The 18354-nt window shown below is 52.2% G+C and overlaps 8 protein-coding genes across 8 annotated transcripts; 5 read left to right on the plus strand and 3 right to left on the minus strand.

The window, feature by feature from the left end:
• Positions 1 to 469: 469 nt before the first annotated feature.
• On the minus strand, positions 470 to 1831 carry J4E82_002107 (uncharacterized protein; the record flags this gene model as incomplete). Its single annotated transcript, XM_051728410.1, has 1 exon — positions 470 to 1831. The coding sequence occupies one exon, from the start codon at positions 1829 to 1831 to the stop codon at positions 470 to 472; it is 1362 nt and encodes a 453-aa protein (XP_051591823.1).
• A 1009-nt stretch (positions 1832 to 2840) lies between these two features.
• Positions 2841 to 5210, plus strand: J4E82_002108 (uncharacterized protein; the record flags this gene model as incomplete). The annotated part of the gene is made up of 2 exons (XM_051728411.1): positions 2841 to 4418; positions 4464 to 5210. The coding sequence occupies 2 exons, from the start codon at positions 2841 to 2843 to the stop codon at positions 5208 to 5210; spliced, it is 2325 nt and encodes a 774-aa protein (XP_051591824.1).
• A 181-nt stretch (positions 5211 to 5391) lies between these two features.
• Positions 5392 to 5940, minus strand: J4E82_002109 (uncharacterized protein; the record flags this gene model as incomplete). Its single annotated transcript, XM_051728412.1, has 1 exon — positions 5392 to 5940. One exon carries the CDS (start codon positions 5938 to 5940, stop codon positions 5392 to 5394), a length of 549 nt encoding a protein of 182 aa, XP_051591825.1.
• A 516-nt stretch (positions 5941 to 6456) lies between these two features.
• Positions 6457 to 7091, plus strand: J4E82_002110 (uncharacterized protein; the record flags this gene model as incomplete). Its single annotated transcript, XM_051728413.1, has 2 exons — positions 6457 to 6859; positions 6910 to 7091. 2 exons carry the CDS (start codon positions 6457 to 6459, stop codon positions 7089 to 7091), a joined length of 585 nt encoding a protein of 194 aa, XP_051591826.1.
• A 2079-nt stretch (positions 7092 to 9170) lies between these two features.
• EXG1 (exo-1,3-beta-glucanase) lies at positions 9171 to 12101 on the plus strand (the record flags this gene model as incomplete). The annotated part of the gene is made up of 7 exons (XM_051728414.1): positions 9171 to 9231; positions 9280 to 9462; positions 9513 to 10636; positions 10702 to 11271; positions 11330 to 11717; positions 12004 to 12034; positions 12086 to 12101. The coding sequence occupies 7 exons, from the start codon at positions 9171 to 9173 to the stop codon at positions 12099 to 12101; spliced, it is 2373 nt and encodes a 790-aa protein (XP_051591827.1).
• Positions 12102 to 12317: 216 nt separating this feature from the next.
• On the plus strand, positions 12318 to 13317 carry J4E82_002112 (uncharacterized protein; the record flags this gene model as incomplete). The annotated part of the gene is made up of 3 exons (XM_051728415.1): positions 12318 to 12435; positions 12506 to 12609; positions 12670 to 13317. 3 exons carry the CDS (start codon positions 12318 to 12320, stop codon positions 13315 to 13317), a joined length of 870 nt encoding a protein of 289 aa, XP_051591828.1.
• Positions 13318 to 13973: 656 nt separating this feature from the next.
• J4E82_002113 (uncharacterized protein) lies at positions 13974 to 14914 on the minus strand (the record flags this gene model as incomplete). The annotated part of the gene is made up of 2 exons (XM_051728416.1): positions 13974 to 14007; positions 14091 to 14914. The coding sequence occupies 2 exons, from the start codon at positions 14912 to 14914 to the stop codon at positions 13974 to 13976; spliced, it is 858 nt and encodes a 285-aa protein (XP_051591829.1).
• Positions 14915 to 16519: 1605 nt separating this feature from the next.
• On the plus strand, positions 16520 to 17102 carry J4E82_002114 (uncharacterized protein; the record flags this gene model as incomplete). The annotated part of the gene is made up of 3 exons (XM_051728417.1): positions 16520 to 16552; positions 16606 to 16719; positions 16788 to 17102. 3 exons carry the CDS (start codon positions 16520 to 16522, stop codon positions 17100 to 17102), a joined length of 462 nt encoding a protein of 153 aa, XP_051591830.1.
• Between the last annotated feature and the right edge of the window lie 1252 nt (positions 17103 to 18354).

Consider the following 18354-nt stretch of genomic DNA (forward strand, 5'->3'; position numbering starts at 1 on the left):
CCACGGGAGGTATCCAGGCTCTTTCCAAGCCTCAGACATCAAGTTCAGTACATCTCCCTGGTTCGTCTTGACGTATAGTTGCACCAGTCACACTATCTGAGCGTTAGCAGCAGGTTATACCTCTCGTTGTATTATACTGACCATAGTATCGGAAGACGCATCGTTGTCTTCACGACAATACTCATTGTTGCATTTCTTGCAAGTCCGAATAAAAAGCTCTTTACAGCTTATGCACGTATGGCCACAGCCAAAACAATCACGTCTTACACCGATAACCTGCAGCAATTCACGTTAGCCTATTTCTTGATTCAAGATCGAGCACTTACCTTGGCGCGCAAGTGATAGTTCCAGGTGCAATTATCCAATAGCCAGGCTCCACGGCCAGTCTTGGTAAGACTGGTTTCCGGAATCCAACTACATCGTAACGGCCTCAAGGTAGCATCGCTTCTCGCGCGCCAAGGTAGGTCCATCATCCCCACATCCCGTCGCTACCGGCTCCAGCCATCATTTCTTCACGGAGGCAGTGTTCCACGCAGAGGCCCATATGTACCTTGATCGTTTGCTTTGGGAGCAGTTGACTAGTCCCATCAGGTTTCAAGCTCTCAGTAAGCTCGGTCTGCTGTAGTTCCGTACGTTGGGCGGTAACGGATCCAGTATAACAATCCTCGTCCCACCATTTGTGACATCTTTCGCACCAGCGTCCCTTGAGGCAGTCCTCGCATCGCACTATCAGAGGCGGTGGCGCAGAACCGTCGAGAGTATGCGGTATCTGGGCAGCACGCACAGAGGAGCCATGCAGCGGTACCGGGCTGAGTAATGGATGATGTGATGGGCTTGAGTCGCCGAAAACTGCTGGTCCTTCTGGAGACGAGTGACATGTCTCGCAGCCCGATGGGCCAAGTGCGACAGTTGCGATTGTAGGCCGCAGGAAAGAGGATGGATGAGTCGCTCCACTCGCAGTTGCATCCCTAACATATGCTTTGCTCGGGTCATGTCGTGGTCCTCTGCACAGAACAGCATCGAAAGCAATGATGCCTTCGCATGCTTGGAGTATTTCTGCCCATTCCGGGGACGGCCGCTTTGGTATGATTTTGCCAGAAGATTGATACCATTTGTCCTCGGTCTGCGCTAGTACAGCATCCAAGGCTTGTTGCGATTTCTCGTTCCATTGTGCCCCAATCTGCGCCCCTTGTGAAGTCGTCACGCCTCTAGGAATGTCTGCGGACAGTTTTCTCGTCACGGGCGATGCAGGACGCGGTGTTCGGTCGCGGGGTCCAAAGATGTAGATGCCTTTGACTCGAGGTGTGCCCGCGGGCCTTGATGGTCGAACCGCATATCGGAGGTATTGCTGAAGCTTGCGCTCGTTCATGTGCTTAGCTTCGCGAATAGAAAGTATACGAACGTTGAATCGTTCTTCCGTAAGCAATTCTTTGACCAACTCTGCTGTCACGCTGAGTCCGTCTAGGACAAGTGTATGTACGTTACGCAGAACATGGAGCTTCTCCAGCCTGTTGAAGATGTGGCGTAGAGGACCGCTGTAGAAATCGTCTTCTGTGAGGGCTTCATCCATTCGCTCAGCGCGAAAACTGACACCACCGACATCAAGAGGTCCATCGAAAGGCACAATAGCAGACTTTACAGGGGAGAGGTCCAGGTAGCGGAAGGCTTCTGGCGACTGGAAGACGGCATGATGTAGAGACTTGCAGGTTCGCGACAGGTTACGAAGGGCAGATATTGGCAGGTAGGGAGCAGTCTGGCGCAGGATCAAGGTGTTGGAAAGTAAGTCCGCCAGGGAGGTAGGGAGGTCGTCACAGAAAGTAGAAGGGCCCATGGCGAATGCTCGAGGAATACAACCAGAGAAATTTGGCCAGAGGTTAGATGGGTACTCACCGATTCTTTATCACAATGCAAGACGGCAGGCCAGACAGGCACGTGCCACTGATCTGACACTGCAGGTGTGTGTTGGATGAGCAAAAGGAAAGACTAATCGAGGTTGAGACGCTGCAGAAGATGGGGTTTGCGTAGGCGTGGGATACCGCCGATGGCTCGCTCCCTGCGGCGATCGCAAGTGGAGACCCTGCCAAGGCCGGTGTAGTACGCAACTCAAAGCTTCCTGCAAGATCAGGCCGCGATGAAGCATAGATTGGAACACGTCTTGCAGCCAAGGCCGCGCCGGAGGTCTTGGTCGTGGACTGTGGAAACAGGCTAAAACAGTCGCTGCGAGATGTCAAGCATGCGACGCGACGCTGGAAGCCACCGGGGTAATTGCCCCACGTTGGCCGGTTACGAGCATGAATCGACATATCGAAACTCAACAGGAGTCTTAGTATAGATGGTGCCAGAGCTCCTTAAGATAGTGCCCGGGCAGAGCCAAGGATCTCTTGCTGAATAGCGAAAAGACTTGCAAACTTTGATTACTTGAATTTCCACGCGCATTAGAGGTTGCATGTTGCGATGCCCTTGGCGATAGCTATCGGAGTATCTACGGAAGGCTAGTGATCGCCTCTCGCCAATGCACCAGGGGAAAGGTTGCTCACCGGACGCCCAAGATCCCAGGCCGAATATAGATAGAGACTAGGATTGGGGAAAATGGGTAGTTTTCTCCGTCCAACGGTGGCGGTACCTTCACGCGTTACCACGCGAGGCGCGAGCGCTATCGATAAGCCTAACGGGCCGAGGCGCGGAAAGGAAGCGCAATGACGCCAGGCATTCACCGAAGCTTCGAGTAGAGAGGCGCATATGTCAGCCATTTCACGCTTCCAGCACAACAACTGCGATCCTTCATGCGTTTGTCACCACAGTCCCTACCTTCGATTCTCCGCAGGTAAGACACATCTACCATGGATTCGGAAGCAGAACCAGCAGAGCTGAAGTGGTCCGCTCAATACGAACTCGCGCACGTATCTCGAAGCACGCTACCGGGCGACAAACTTCTCCTTCCACCATCAGCGTTGGAGCAGCTTCTCGCTGCGGCGCCCGTTGTTCACGTCGACGAAAATCGACCGCACATCACCGCTTTCGATCCCTTCAACCCGTACACGTTCAACGCCGAACGCCACGCAAGACAACAGACGCAGGATCGCTTCCAACAGCTACCCCACCCACTTACCTTTCGACTCGTGAACCCGGAAAATGGCAGAGTTGTACATGCAGGGATACGCGAGTTCTCTGCAGAAGAGGGCGAGATCGTGTTGAGCAGTTTCCTGAAGGAGGCGTTGGGAATCCAGACACAATCTGCAGAGCCGTCGAGAGATGCTAGTCCAAATGGCCAGGAAGAAGTCGATGCGGCCATGTCGAACGGAGCAGCACCGCTCGAAAACAACGGTGCTGCATCCATAAAGATTACAGTGCATGCCAAACAGCTGCCCAAGGGCACTTTTGTAAAGCTACGGCCGCTCGAAGCTGGTTATGACCCAGAGGACTGGAAATCGCTACTTGAGGAGCATCTTAGGTCCAACTTTACGACATTGACGAATGGCGAGGTCTTGGTTGTAGACGGTGGCCGAGGGGTTGGTGGTAAGCGCGAGGAGTTTCGTTTCCTTGTAGATGGTTTCAAGCCCGAAGGAGATGGGATTTGCGTGGTAGACACGGACCTGGAGGTGGACATCGAGGCTTTGAATGAAGAACAAGCACGCGAAACAATGAAGAGGATAGCTGCGAAGATGCACCGTGCACCCGGAACGTCGCAAGGTAGTTCTACTGGCGGGCTGGTTGACATATTTAATGCGCAAACCGGACAAGTACTTGAAGGAGAATATGTTGATTTCGAGCTGTCGTCATGGGATAGATCTCGAGGCTTGGAAATTCTCTTAGATGAAGTGGACGATGAGAATGAGATTGATCTATTCGTCAGTCCATATTCATCACGACAAAGAGCTCGCCCACGGGAAGACGAGCATGTCTTTGCAGTCGTAACAAGCCAGTACCCGAAACGCATACGCCTGCGGCCTACAAACGTCGAACTCGACGATGCAGAAGCTGTGTGGATTTCAGTCCACGCATACCCATCCGAATCACCTTCAAACACACCCAAACCCTTCCGCTTGAAGGTGTCGGTTTACGATCCCAACACAGAAGCAGAAGATAAAATGGAAGATGTTCTGGAGTCCAATGGAACGGTGGAACCGGACGAAGTAATTTGTCAAAACTGCAAACAACGAGTGCCCAAAGGCTCACTCTTTTTGCATGAGAACTTTTGTTTGAGAAACAACATTCTCTGCCCACAAGGTTGCGGACAAATCTTTCAGAAGCGTTCGCCTGCCTACCAAACCCACTGGCATTGTCCCCACGATACCTTCACTGGTAACACTCCATTAAGTCGACAGAAACACGATGCTCTCTACCATACACCACAGGTTTGCTCGACTTGCGATATGGACTTTCCGTCGATACCCATGCTATCACACCACAAGACTACAGTATGTCCTGGCAAGCTGATTCTCTGCCGCTTCTGTCACCTACAGGTTCCACAGGAAGGTGATCCGAATGATCAGTCCCCAGAACTCCTCCTTTCCGGTCTTACACCACATGAACTAGCAGACGGCGGCCGAACAACAGAATGTCACCTCTGCAACAAGATCGTCCGCTTTAGGGATATGGACACACATCTCCGACATCATGATCTGGAACGCCTATCCCGCCCTCCACCGCGCATGTGTCGGAACGTTAATTGCGGCCGTACTCAAGATGGTGCAAACAAGGCAGGCGATACACGAGCTGGAACGCGCAAAGGTCAAGGCCCAGGCAACGAGATCGGCTTGTGCAGTGTCTGTTTCGGACCTCTCTACGTCTCTCTGCACGACCCAGAAGGCAAAGCACTCCGCCGCCGTATCGAGCGCCGCTACCTCTCTCAGCTACTTACCGGTTGTGGGAAGGCTTGGTGCAGGAACGAGTATTGTCGCACCGGCCGTAAGAACTTGGGACAGGAAGACAAGTCTGTACCCACTAAAGACGCTATCCCACTCGTGAAGCCATTCTTGCAGGGCATGGATGGGAAGGGTTATGACACTCCGCTGCACTTCTGCGTCGACGAGAGGACGCAGAAGTCTAGAACGCTGGCTGAGATGGTTGCTGCAGAAAAGGGCATTGAGGGCAAAGGTGGATACGGTCTAGAGTGGTGTATTGCTGCAATGGAAGCTGAAGGTGGAGATCTAGACAAGGCAAGGAGCTGGCTCAAGGGGTGGGCACCTCAGAGAACGGAGGCTAGCTAGTGAGGGCTGAGAATATTTTTATCGATGCACTTGCGTTGCCGCAGTTAGAACAATAGAGGTACGATGGGGGTTGTAGCATATAGACTAGATTAGAGAGATACCCAGTAACGATGTAGACGACCTTAAATTCACATAACCAAATCTACATATAAATCTCAATCCCATGTTCCTTCCACATAATCTACAGTTTACTCTTCCCACTCTTGTCTTGCCCCTCCCTTTCCGTCTGCCTCCCCATGTCCTTCGTGTTGCTCGTCTCCGCTTTCAAGCTCGCTGGATCGCCGAGTTGCGTCTTATTCACCTTTGCCCCATCGTCGTTTGCTAGTGTACCCCGTACTTTTTTGCTATGTGGAAGATTCTCCTTTGCCTCATTCTTCTTACCTCCTTGCTTCCCATCTTCCATGTTTCGACCCTCTACGTTTCCGCCATTGCCTATGGCTTTTTTGTCGCCGCCACCAGCGCTTGTACCAGCTTTGCGATAAGGGTCTGAGACTGTGGGAGCAGAATCTGAAGATGAAGATGAGGATGAGGAGGCAGACGGTGTATCATTCCCTTGACCGGCTGGTGGAGCGGAATCATTTGATGGAAGAGGCTTTTTGTCGTCGTTGGCGGGTTTTAGACTCGTGCCATCCCCTAGATCGGGGGTGGATTTGGTGGAATTGATTGCTTCTTTGGTCTTTGGGTTTGATAGGGTGCCGCGGACGGATTTGGAATGCGACGTGTCGACCATTGTTGCTGATGTTTATCCGTGTAGGTATGTTTGGTGATGTTACAACTGCGGAGTAGAAAACCTGGGGAAGAGGAGCTTATGACCTACCAGTACCTCGGCAGCTACATCATTGAAATATAGGCGTAGTTTGAGATCTTCCTACTTGTTTACGGCTCGCGTGTCTTTGACGTATTGTTTAGCGCGTATAGATGACGTCTTGCATTATTGAGGTGCGCAATCACATGAAAGCATTAGGGTCAGATTTGAGTCTTTCCACACTCGTTGTTAGGAGTTGCATCTACCAAAGTAGACATCGGTCTCAGACTGTGTTGTTGTTGTTTGTTCTTAAGGCATCAATGTCTGTCGTAGCCACGAACGAATGAGGCTGCGTCGGCGGCTTACTGAGCTGAGCACTGACGATCCCCATGATCCGTCGCACCTCGGCATCTCCCTACCCCAGAGCTCCACAATCATGTCCTCGATAAACGTCGCGGGAGCGATACAGGCGGTTCCTGTCCCAGAGAATATCGATGCGCCATGACAGACGCCGTCATTTCCCGACTGTCGTCAGTTCCTTGGGCTGCTGCCTTGATCAATGACCCCAATTGGACTCCAGTCAACACTGCCTCCCGGACACCAAAGGCATCCGGGGAAGATTCCTTCTTTGCAGAAACTCTAAGTACAGGTCGCACGATACGAAGCCTTCTGACGCTTCGACCGATCAACGAAGAAGATGGCGATATCGCATACAAGGAGGTCAAGACTATCGTGGAGCTAGGCGACGGACTCAACGGCTACCCACAGATCATACATGGGGGTTGTGCTGCGACACTACTTGACGAGATGTGCGGTATCTTAATCATGCTGAATATGGAGAGGAAGGTGCAAAAAATAACAGAGGACGGCCGCCGCGCAGCTGCCTTGAACTACTTTACCGCCTGTTTGTTCATGTCGCGCCTCAACTCTAACACACAAGCTGAACGCAAACAGATCTGAACACCACCTACAAGAAGCCAGTGCCGACACCCGGTGCGCTTCTTCTTACGGCCAAGATCGAGCGACAAGAAGCGGGCGATCGGAAACTATACGTTCGTGCGACCATCGAAGACGGCAACGGTACAATATACACGCTCGGCGAAGCCTTGTTCATCAGGGTTTCAACCAAGCTATGAGGTCGCTATAAACCGTCACATGCTCTACATGTGAACAGCCAGTGATGCGACAGTATTACAATGTGTTACGGAATGTCCTTGAAGCGCCTGTCAAAATGGGCCTCACTCGGATGCCGGTCGCCGACCAGCCTCAAGAGTACGTCGACCAAAGTAGCGCGTACTAAACCAGTACATGAATACAGTCTCTCATCTTGAGGTCGTACCACTCGCGTGGCCATCTTTTGTATACGGCTGTGTGCCGAGATGTTTGTCGTACGACACCGCACAATACAATTGCATGCCGCGATCCTACGCAGGACGACATTGCGCTTGTTGATGCGAATCCCGACCCCTTTTTCCTGCTGCAATACAGAGTCCCTGTCACACTTCGATTTTTGAACGTCTATCACCATAGCCACCTTCCAATACTGTGACTAGACGGGCGTGTACTTGGAAATTGGCGCTGCTAACTTTTTCTACCGCAATTAGGCTGACCGACTTTGTCCGAAGTTACAAGCGTACGTTCGCTTGACTACCTGGATCGCATACTCTGTGACTATTCCATCGGCATCTGCTCACGTTTTGCGACATATGAAGCTACTGAGCGCGGCGCCAGCCCTTAGTGGCAGATCGGCCGAACGTGCAAGCTGGGTTCCGGCCACATGACTGGTCACAACCATATTCTTTTAATCTATCCAACCCTGACCCACATGATCTACCCTGTGCATGACCGTCGTCTAGGCCTGGCTCCTAAGATCTGGGGTAGTCAAGCCGGCGCTTGCGATGTTGCAATCTCCAAGGCATGCACACAGGAAATCCTTCTCTAGAGTACGGCGCTCGATCAACCTCTAACCCAACTAAAGCTCTACCATGCCCAGGCCTGGGCATGCCCGAGTCCACAAACGACGCTATATGCTCCGCAGTGAACGTTCATGCGCCTGACGTCGCCGTCATTTGCAAATTTTTTACTGGTGCCGTTTCAAACTGACTTTGTTCCGATCAGGCAGGTCCAAACAATGATGTCGGGCTGGTCTTGAGGTTGATTGTCTTGCGACAGTCTCACAAGACTCCCTGCATTTGCTCCATCACTGTACAGTCGGTGTAAAGTAAGTGCCTTGACGTCCAAGAAGGAACTAACAGGAGCACGCGGTCTTGAGGCTTATGCTGCAGGGCAAGATCATAGGGCAGACCCATGCAGTGCGACGCATGGCTCTACTATCTAGAACTACCCCACATTCAGGCGTCGCCGTCGAACTACGGTAGATGGCGCAAACCCGGGGTTCTAGCATTCATGACCGGGGAGCCAATCGCAGAGACGTTCGCTCTGGTCTTAGGATTAGTGTTCATCACATGCTTTAATCGGTGCTTGCGTTGTCACTGGACAGCACTTCACAGAAGAAATATGCGTAGGGCCGACCCGATGACCAGTGCCTATCAAGGTTAGCTGTAAATCCCCTGAGTCTCATCACAGCTCCTTCTCTGCTTGCAGCTTACTCAAGGCGTATGTCGAAAGGCATGTTGCATTTCAGTATCCGCTACCATTCAACCTCTGGTGAAAGCTGCAATTTTTGTGCATCATAGCGACAGATTGCGACAAATGGAAAGGTGGACTAAGCTTGCCAAATGGCTAAACAAAGCAAAATATTCTTCGGAGATTTGGCTTGAAGGGGAAGGGTGTAAGTACGCGCTCTTCCAGTCCCCAGACTACGTTACTCAGACTAAGACATCTCGAACTGTGAACCGAAATGAGCTATGTAACCCCTTCAAACGGCAACGGGGGTAGCCGCCTAGTGAGTCAGTATGCGGTAGGTCCTTATGACCTTCTAAGTGGCAGTCGGTGAGGTTTTCTCATCACCGGATGCTCCTCGTTAGCCAGTCGGCAGGCTTCGTAGGGGCAGATCCTTAACTGATCGCGTGGGTGTATGGATCTTCTCCTATTACTCAAGAGGGGCGGTAGTAAACAAACGGAGGTGTTAAATAGACATCATCATCTCCCCTCCTGAGACCTCTTTTTTATTACTATACTCTACACTCCTTTGTACACCTCCTCTTGGTGTTTCTACTGTACATAGGATTGTCTACTGGTACATTCTTACGACCATGCACTTACCCTCCTTGATCGCCTGCCTCGGTGCAGTCGGTATTCAGGGTGCTGCTATATGTAAGCAAATATCTCCCCCCTTTACAACTTAAGGCTGACATTACGTAGCCCGGTTTAGCAGACAAGTATCAAATGATACTGAGCCTGCATCAAACATAAGCAGCATCCAAGGAATTGCTGCTATCACAGATGGATACTGGTTGAATGATCTCTCCGGCAACGGAAGAGCTGCCTTCAACGGTAATAGCGCTTACAAAGTCTTCCGCAACGTCAAGGAATACGGCGCGAAGGGTAAGTCACTTTGCTTTTCGTGTTCCAACATACCATTGACGCTCTTACAGGTGACGGTGTTACCGATGATTCCGATGCAATCAACCGTGCTATCTCCGACGGGAACCGTTGCGGTCCCGGCGTGTGTGACTCGGCCACTGATTCCCCAGCCGTGGTCTACATCCCTTCTGGAACCTACCTCATCAGCAAACCCATCATCTTCTATTACATGACACAACTCATCGGTAACCCTCGAGGTCTCCCTGTTTTGAAGGCTGCTCCTACTCTCCAAGCTCTTGCTCTCATCGACGCTAGTCCTTATGGCAGCAACGGTAACGCTGGCTGGACGTCAACCAACATCTTCCTACGACAAATCCGTAATTTGGTCATCGATGGCACCGCTGTTGCACCTACCAGTGGCTTCCAAGGTATCCACTGGCCTGCCTCGCAAGCTACAACTATCCAGAATGTCAAGATCCGCATGACCCAGGCGTCAAACTCGGTACATGCTGGTATCTTCGTTGAGAACGGATCTGGTGGCCACATGGCTGACCTTGATATTGAAGGTGGTTTATATGGCATGAACATTGGAAACCAGCAGTTCACCATGCGCAATGTCAAGATCTCCAAGGCTGTCACCGGTATCTCTCAGATCTGGGACTGGGGCTGGTTGTACTCCGGTCTTTCAATTAGCGACTGTGGAACCGCCTTCTCCATGAGCAATGGTGCCGCCGCCAACAAACTCGAGGTCGGCTCTGTTGTCATTATCGACTCTGAGATCACCAACTGTCAGAAGTTTGTCGATATGGCGTGGACAAGGACCAGTCAGCCTATTGGTGCTGGCCAGCTGATACTCGAGAACATCAAGCTCAACAACGTGCCAAACGCTGTTGTAGGCAACGGAGCTACTGTCCTCCCAGGTGGAACGCTCACTATCCAAGCTTGGGGTCAGGGCAACAAGTACGCTCCCAATGCGAACGGTCCAGAGAAATTCCAGGGAAACATCTCTCCTGTCGCTCGACCAGGAAGTCTTTTGGATGGTGGCAAGTACTATTCCAAGTCGAAGCCGCAATACGAGAACCTTGGTACTGGTGACTTCATCAGTGCTCGTGGTAGTGGAGCCACAGGTGACGGTCGTACCGACGACACCAGGGCTGTGCAGGATGCCGTCACCAGGGCCGCTGCTCAAAACAAGGTGCGTAATCGCTTTAGTACTACACTTTATCTCTTTTCCAGATACTAACTCTACCATCCTTGTAGGTTCTCTTCTTCGAACATGGCGTTTACAGGGTCACAAACACCATTTACGTCCCGCCAGGCTCCCGAATGGTCGGTGAGACCTTCTCTGCTATCATGGGCTCAGGTGCCACATTCGGAAACAAAGACAGCCCTGTACCCATCATGCAGATTGGCAAACCCGGCGAGAGCGGTCACATCGAATGGTCTGATATGATTGTGCAAACCCAAGGTGCCACTCCAGGAGCTATTGTCATCCAATACAACCTCAACAGCGACCGTGGCTCCGGTGTCTGGGATGTTCACACCCGTATCGGAGGTTCCAAAGGTACCAATCTGCAGGTTGCTCAATGCCCTGCCACTGTTGGATCCGTCAATCAGCAATGTATGGCTGCGCATACCAACGTGCACGTTACCAAGGGCGCGAACGGAGCGTATTTCGAGAACAACTGGTTCTGGACAGCAGATCATGATTTGGACGATGCACGATCCACACAAATCTCCATCTTCACCGGACGCGGTCTGCATATCGAAGCGCAAAACGTGTGGCTATGGGCTAACGGCGTGGAGCATCATGCGCTATACCAGTACCAAGTAAGTCACTCTCAATCCTGTAACATGGCAATACAAGCAAAAGCTAACAAGTAGATAGTTCAACGACGCATCGAACATCTTCGCGGGCTTCATCCAAACGGAAACCCCGTATTATATGCCCACACCTGATGCCTCCAACCAGCCCTACGGCAGGTCCGACGCTTTCTCGGACCCCGTCTACCCATCTGGTGCATCAGCCTATGGCCTCCGCGTGCTCAGATCCAAGAACGTGCTCATCTACGGTGGCGGCTTGTACTCCTTCTTCCGCAACTACAACGTCGGATGTTCAAGTGCTGACGCACCGAATGGATTCCGCAACTGCCAGAGTCGTGTCTTTTCTATCGAGGGTGCTAGCAGTGTGCAGGCTTTTGCACTGAGTGAGGTGGGTAGTGAATGGATGGTTACAGTTGATGGAGTCGACAAGGCCAAGTGGAGTGACAATCTAAGTGTGTACTCGAACACTATCGGCTGGCTTGGATACGGATTCTAGATCTGGAAGGGAATGTTGAAGTGTACATAGGAGTGGGGGATTCAATTGGCTGTATATATGGGCTGGAGTTTGGTGTTCCCCAGGTGTGCTGGCTACGGTCGCTATTCGTTTGTCGGGCTATCATACTATCGGCTTAGTATGTGCTTTCTTCGACAATGCAAAGGCTCAAATCATGCTTCTTCTCTATTTGTCCTCTACCGAGTGTCAGCATTCATTCCCGCTTCATGTAGTCGTGTGGCTAGCAGTTGATGTTGCACCTCAAGCTGAGTACTCGTGCGTGATCACTGTCTAACAATACTCCTACATCTTTTGACCAGCTTTTAGTGCTTCGCGAAAATAGTGTGTTAGGAATTCCAACGTCAACCGCTAAAAGTTGCTGTTTCCCCACGTGGCGGACCCTGCATACACAACTCCAGGCCGCCCCACCGAGGGGCACGTAGGTAGCTCTGACGTTCGAAAGCTATCGAGCGCAGCTACAACATCACCAAAAAAAGTCTACTTTCAATTTATCAAGCTCCAATCGCAAACTGTTAGAACAAACCGATCGATATCCAAGATGGCCGGCGTCAACCTCCAAGAAGTCCACGACTTCATGATCTCTATCGCCAAACAAGCTGGCGAACGCATCGTCTCCGCAAAACCCACAACTCAAGGCTCAGGGTCGAAGAAGAACTGTACGTAGCGATCGCTCAAGTGGGAATCTGTACTATCAAAACGACCAGTACTAACTAAATTGGATTGCAGCGGTCGATCTCGTCACCGAGACTGATCGCGCCGTCGAGAACCTCATTTCGACATCCCTCCGCGAGAAGTACCCAGACTACGAATTCATGGGCGAAGAAACATACGTAATGCTTCCGTACGAACTGCATATGAGACAGCTACTGATCTAGAACACCAATTTCCAGAAGCCCGGCGACAAACTTAACGCAGCACCGACATTCATCTGTGACCCCATCGACGGAACGACGAACTTTGTGCACCGATACCCTTATGTTAGCATTTCACTCGGTCTAGCGATAGAGCGTGAGCCTACTGTAGGAATCGTGTACAACCCATTCACACAAACTTTGTACTCTGCCATAAAAGGACAAGGCGCGTATCTGAATCAAACGACCAAATTACCACTATCACCACCAACGCCGCTGGAGACACTGAATACCTGTTTGGTTGCTGTGGAGTGGGGCAGCGACCGGAGCGGGAATGACTTCAAGGTCAAGAGTGAGACTTTCAAGAAGCTGGCAGCCACAAAGGAAAATGGGGGTGGCATGGTACATGGGTTGAGATCATTTGGCTCGGCGGCGCTGAATCTGTGTGGGGTTGCGAGTGGAGGTTTGGACATCTACTGGGAAGCGGGATGCTGGGCATGGGATGTTTGTGCTGGGTGGGTTATCTTGAAGGAAGCCGGCGGCATGGTGGTTGATGCAAACCCGGGAAACTGGAATCCAGAGGTTGAGGGGCAGAGGTATCTTGCTGTACGAGGGGGTGAAGGACAAAAGGAAATTATTGAGGAGTTCTGGAGCTTGGTTGATGGTGCCTTTGAGGTGGGTACGTAGAGGATGGATACTCCCGTGAGAAGAGTGGTAAACATGGTCAAGTTGGACATCATATCACATCAGCATCAGCGCAGTAATTAGCGGCGGCCAAAGGTTTTCTCATTATTGCCACCACTAAGATATCCTCCACAGTCAGTCAGAACCTTTCGAGCGGTCTCGATCAATCTGTCACCGCATCGAACACGTCTCCACCAGAGAGTGGTGTTCTCCAGCACGATGTCTTCCTGATCCACGCAGCACCATGTTTCCAAAAACGAATGTCCCTTCTTTTCCTTGGTATTCATACAACAAGCGCTTGATTCCCTAAAGCACAAAACAAAGGAAACACAGTTTCGTCGTCGTGTACTCTCTCCGCAAGCAGAGAGGGGAAGAGCTCGTTGATATCGTTGAATTAAGGATCAGGGGGAACGCGATAGGGGTAAGCAAACTCCACTAGTAAAAGAGAGCGAGCAAGAGAGATAAGATGAGTTGGGATGATACAACGGTACGCCGAATGTTTTTGGTTGTTTTCACGTTTTGTCGCTGGTCGGCAATTTGGATGTGCGAGCGGAGTAAGGTATGGTTTCCAACTTGGTGTTTACTCCGGGGTTGTATGCGAGGTGTGTTTGTTTGCGGGTGTTGCGGTGACGGGTAAGTGGGTGTGCGAATCAGTGTCTTTAGATGGTCCTAGGAGTGCCGCGGGCTGAGGCGCTGCCGGATTGTCAGTACGAGATCAACATCACAATATGCAAGAATCTTCAAAAGAGGGTAGAACAGAGAGGCGCAAGGCGTACCTCGCGTCCACAAGATCATCGACATGATTGCACATAGCCACGAACAGGTCAAAGAACAGTTTTCCCCCCATCTCCATCTCCATCTGCATGGTGCCACTACGCTTGAAAGTTTTCCGACTGCGGATAATCAGAGCGAGGTAATGAGCGCGCAGCCGCGAGTCGCTATCCGGCGTATTCTCGTACGCGTAGCGAGCGCTGCGCAAGATGGTTCCGACCTCGATCCCGCTCTGCAGGCCCTGCTTGCGCAGAGAGAGCTTCTTGAGCTCTTCGAGGCCGTAGCGATCAGCTGCACAGTAGACTGCTGTGTCGCGGAGAATGACGTCTCCTACGCCGGAGTGGAAGAAAGTTGGCTCGACAGCAGCTGCGCGGTCGCCGGGTTTGTTTGGGTCGGGTGAGGCAATTGCACCTTCGAGCATCCAGGTCTGGCGGCGCTTGTCTTGGACAAGGCGTGGGTAGTAGTCGCCCTTGTACAAATACTCGAGGATACAACTGAAAATCTCAGGTTCCTCCGTGGGCAGATCGATGCGGCGATTAGCGGACTCGAAGAACTGGCCCCGCAGCAGTTCAGCAAAATACGGAGAGTGACTTAATACATCTTCATGCGCGGCGAACAGTCGCTGGTCGGAACCAACGATGACTGTCACGATGGAAGAGGTGAGCGCTGGTGAGCCACCATCCATCATTGGACTGTCCTTGCGCGTATCCAGCTTCTCGGCCATGACCTTCTGCTTAGACGCATCGCGGAACGATCTCTTCGGCTGTTTGGTGATCTTGCCTGAACGGTCTTTCTCCTTCGAGCTAGCGAAAGAGCGTTTGCCGAACATCTTGACCGAAGAGAGAGATCGAAGTAGCGAGCGACGGAATTTCTCGTAAAGAGTGGACAGGTTAGTGTGACGCAGCGTTCATATGAGAGAAATGGGAGCTCCGGAAACTCTCAGATTTCGCAAACCTTTCGGGGGAGAAAAGTCGTTGAAAATCCGAAGAGCTTAGCGAGTTTACCAACACTGGTGGTGAAGATAAAGCACGCTTTGGTTGTCGAACTCAGGCTTGTCGTGAGGCGTAAAGATTCAAGTTGTGGGGTCGCAGCTTGTTAAATACCGACGATGCCAAGTCGGTGCCCCTGTAGCCTGGACAACTAGCGCTGGCAGGCTGGGGCTATGTTACATGCATACTCCTATTGCTATTCGCCCATTGCTGCATGCTGGGCTTCAGCAGATATCTATCAGGCTGCGAGGCGTCATTGTTTGCACCTCCTCATTTGATGCCCTCTGAAAACATGGAAGACCGTGGAACATGGCAGTTCCTCTGAGGATTGACAGTAAGCGAGCCACGAATAGCACGCGATATGGTGTGTTGGACCTAGCGACGTAGATTCGAGGCGCGAAAAAAAGCTAGCATGGACAGGGAGCTGAAGTTTGTAAGTAAAGCCGTTTTGGTCGGACCGTTTGTTGTGTGCGCGTCACGTCTCTATCGCGGTGTAACGTGACCTGGGGTTGCTGGGCGGCCTCTGTGACTCACGAAGATAGTGGCTGCAATGAGTGACGAAATGTCCAGTCCTGCAATGCACCGCGCCCAAGTCTAGATTCAGGAAGATTTTGCAGGTCGGGGACAACATGCAGAAGTAGGTCCAGAGCTCCGAACTATAATACTGCGCTTATGCGCTATGCCTAGTGGTGAAGCGAGCAAATGCGTGGCCTACGTGTTCAGGGACTGTAGCTGCTGCTGCTAGATGCGTCGCGGTCCTTATCGTGGTCTTCGCCTTGCAGTCGGTCAGTAAGCCAGTCGTAAGCGTCTAGCAGCTGTCAAGTCCAAGGTGAAACACATTAGCCCGTCAAAGAGGTCAAAACCACGTGTTCTAGATGACTGTCGAGGATGTCAAGTCTCGGAGATATAAGTGTGGATTAAGGACATGGGAGTCTTGGTAAGATGTGGTGACGGGGATGCACCTTGATGTTCGGCACTCGCAAATGAGGCGCAAAGTAGCGATACTACCGTTCCCTGGTGATGGTATGACGTCGTCGTGTTTTCACACACTCGAGTGAAGTTCAGCAAGACGTGATGCGAACAAGAGACAGATATGGAACGAACAACGTGTGAATTCTAGCGTGTCCCTGCTACCAGAACGTGTGAAGGCGATCGTCTTCCGGGCCGCGTGCGGAGCTTTGACTAAGGATCCAAGGTCCCTCGTCATCCATAGGCAACTTTCCCCACATCTACAACCCTCTTTTCACGTCCATCACCTGCCACTGCATCCCACTTACCTACACGGAGAGTGAAGTTGTTGCATTCTATTCTTACTCGTCGCTCTTCCTGCACATTCACAGCGGGCGCCTGCTTCTGTCTGACTACTTCAACTACACTGCCTACCGCGTCGCCGTAGACAGTCTCAACCAAACTTAACAGAGCAACCACACCAACTAATCGCAACCATGAGCACCGGAGCGAAGAAGCGTATCATGAAGGCAAGCCAAATTGCCCTGGCGCAGAAGCAAGTGTACTAACAACAAGACGATAGGAGTACGGCGAGTGCATGGCTGACACACCGCCCGGTATGAAGATCAACTTCGACGAGCAGAACATGACCAAGTGGGAAGTGTTGATGGACGGCCCAGCCCAGTCGGCCTACGCGGTATGTTGGATTGTCTGATCCATGCGCCTTCCGTGCGCTCTCGGTAGCGCCTGCTAACAGCTATGCAGGGCGGGCATTTCAAGCTCGAGATTACTTTCCCGACCGAATACCCTTTCAAGCCACCCGTCGTCAGCTTCCGAACCAAGATCTACCACCCCAACGTCAGCAACGACGACAAGGGGTCCATGTGCTTGGGTCTGCTGCGTGCCGATGAGTGGAAGCCGCCAAACAAGGTCGTGTCGGTGCTCCGCCTAATCCAGACGCTGCTCATCGAGCCCAACCCGGACGACGCGATTGAGCCGTCCATCGCCAACGAGTACCGGGAGAACCGCAAGGAGTTTGAGAAGAACGCAAAGGACTGGGTCAAGCGCTACGCCAAGTGAGGGGTCTCACGGGTCCTTTACCGGCCAGGCGGACGTGGGCATCGGTTGGGGCAGCACAGAGCTTGACGGATACATATTCATTTTGCATCTTTGGCGTTCGGCGAAATTTGCATGCGGACGGAACCCGTCTTGACCGGTGTGGGCGAAGAAGCATACAATGTTTTGCAGATCGCGATGCACGCACGACTTAGCCAGGCATCGGGCGATTAATGCAGGGTAGACTTACTCAGGTTCACCAAATAAGATGAGTTCAAACCGCAACATGTCGTCATGTTCAAATCTCCCATGCCAGTGCTCTCAGAAGCGAGCCGCAGCATATTACCAGGGGGGACCTGAAAATTTCCTTCTCGAAGCCCGAGAAAGGCTTCCACCGCCTAGTGCACTTCCTATCTGAGATTGCTGTCCTAGGCAGGTCGACCATCCAAGTTTGTTCGCTTCGGGTGAGAGCTTGGAGGCTGTGAGTGCAGGGCCAAGGGCGCGGTGCTAGCGAGTCAGGCGCAACAAAGCGTGTGGCACGCGCCTCAGAAGTCCCTCGCAAGTGTTCCAGCAAAGCAAATAGTGCATCATGTAATCCGAGAGAGCCGCCCTGGGAGCTGCTCGTCCTGCTCGCCATGCATCGAGCGAGCGGACAGACGAGGTAATCTTGTACAAGGTGTATTGCTTGGTAATTGCTGTGATCTCCGTGTTTCAATAGTCTGCCCGCGGCTGATTGGCCGGGAGCGCGTCAATGTCGCGAGGCTGCCGGCCGTCGGTACCTGTTGCAGCGCTTATGCAACTCTCCTAATTTGTGCCGTTGCATGTCAAAGTAACGAACTCCTCTGACAAGCCCACAGAGGTCCACCAAGCTCCTACCGGCCCGCGACCTCCCAGCTTACAGGAATCGGGGATGAGGGAAGCGCCGCGTCTTGGCAGAGAGTCAGTGACGGACGGATCCAGGCGCTGCAGCTGAAGGAGACTTTCCTGCTACACTTTGGCCGCACTCATCTCCTCACCACCGTCTGATTGCACCCGCGCCAGTGCGGCACACCACGTTCCTTATCCTTCGAACCCGACCTCATTCTTTCACTTTACCCGTTCACTGCCCCGACTGCTTTTTGCTTGCCAACGCCGCCGCCGCCGCCGCCATCACCGCCACGCCCCAGAGCAGGCTCTCCACAGGCTCGACACCAATCCGCGCCGTTTCACGACAACCACTCACCCTCGTTTCGTAGCCTGCAACTCGCACCCGAGAATGTTACCGCGAATCACCAAA

This window comes from Alternaria postmessia (genome assembly GCF_024291825.1).
Source record: "Alternaria postmessia strain BMP 2775 chromosome Unknown scaffold_8, whole genome shotgun sequence".
Taxonomy (NCBI): domain Eukaryota; kingdom Fungi; phylum Ascomycota; class Dothideomycetes; order Pleosporales; family Pleosporaceae; genus Alternaria; species Alternaria postmessia.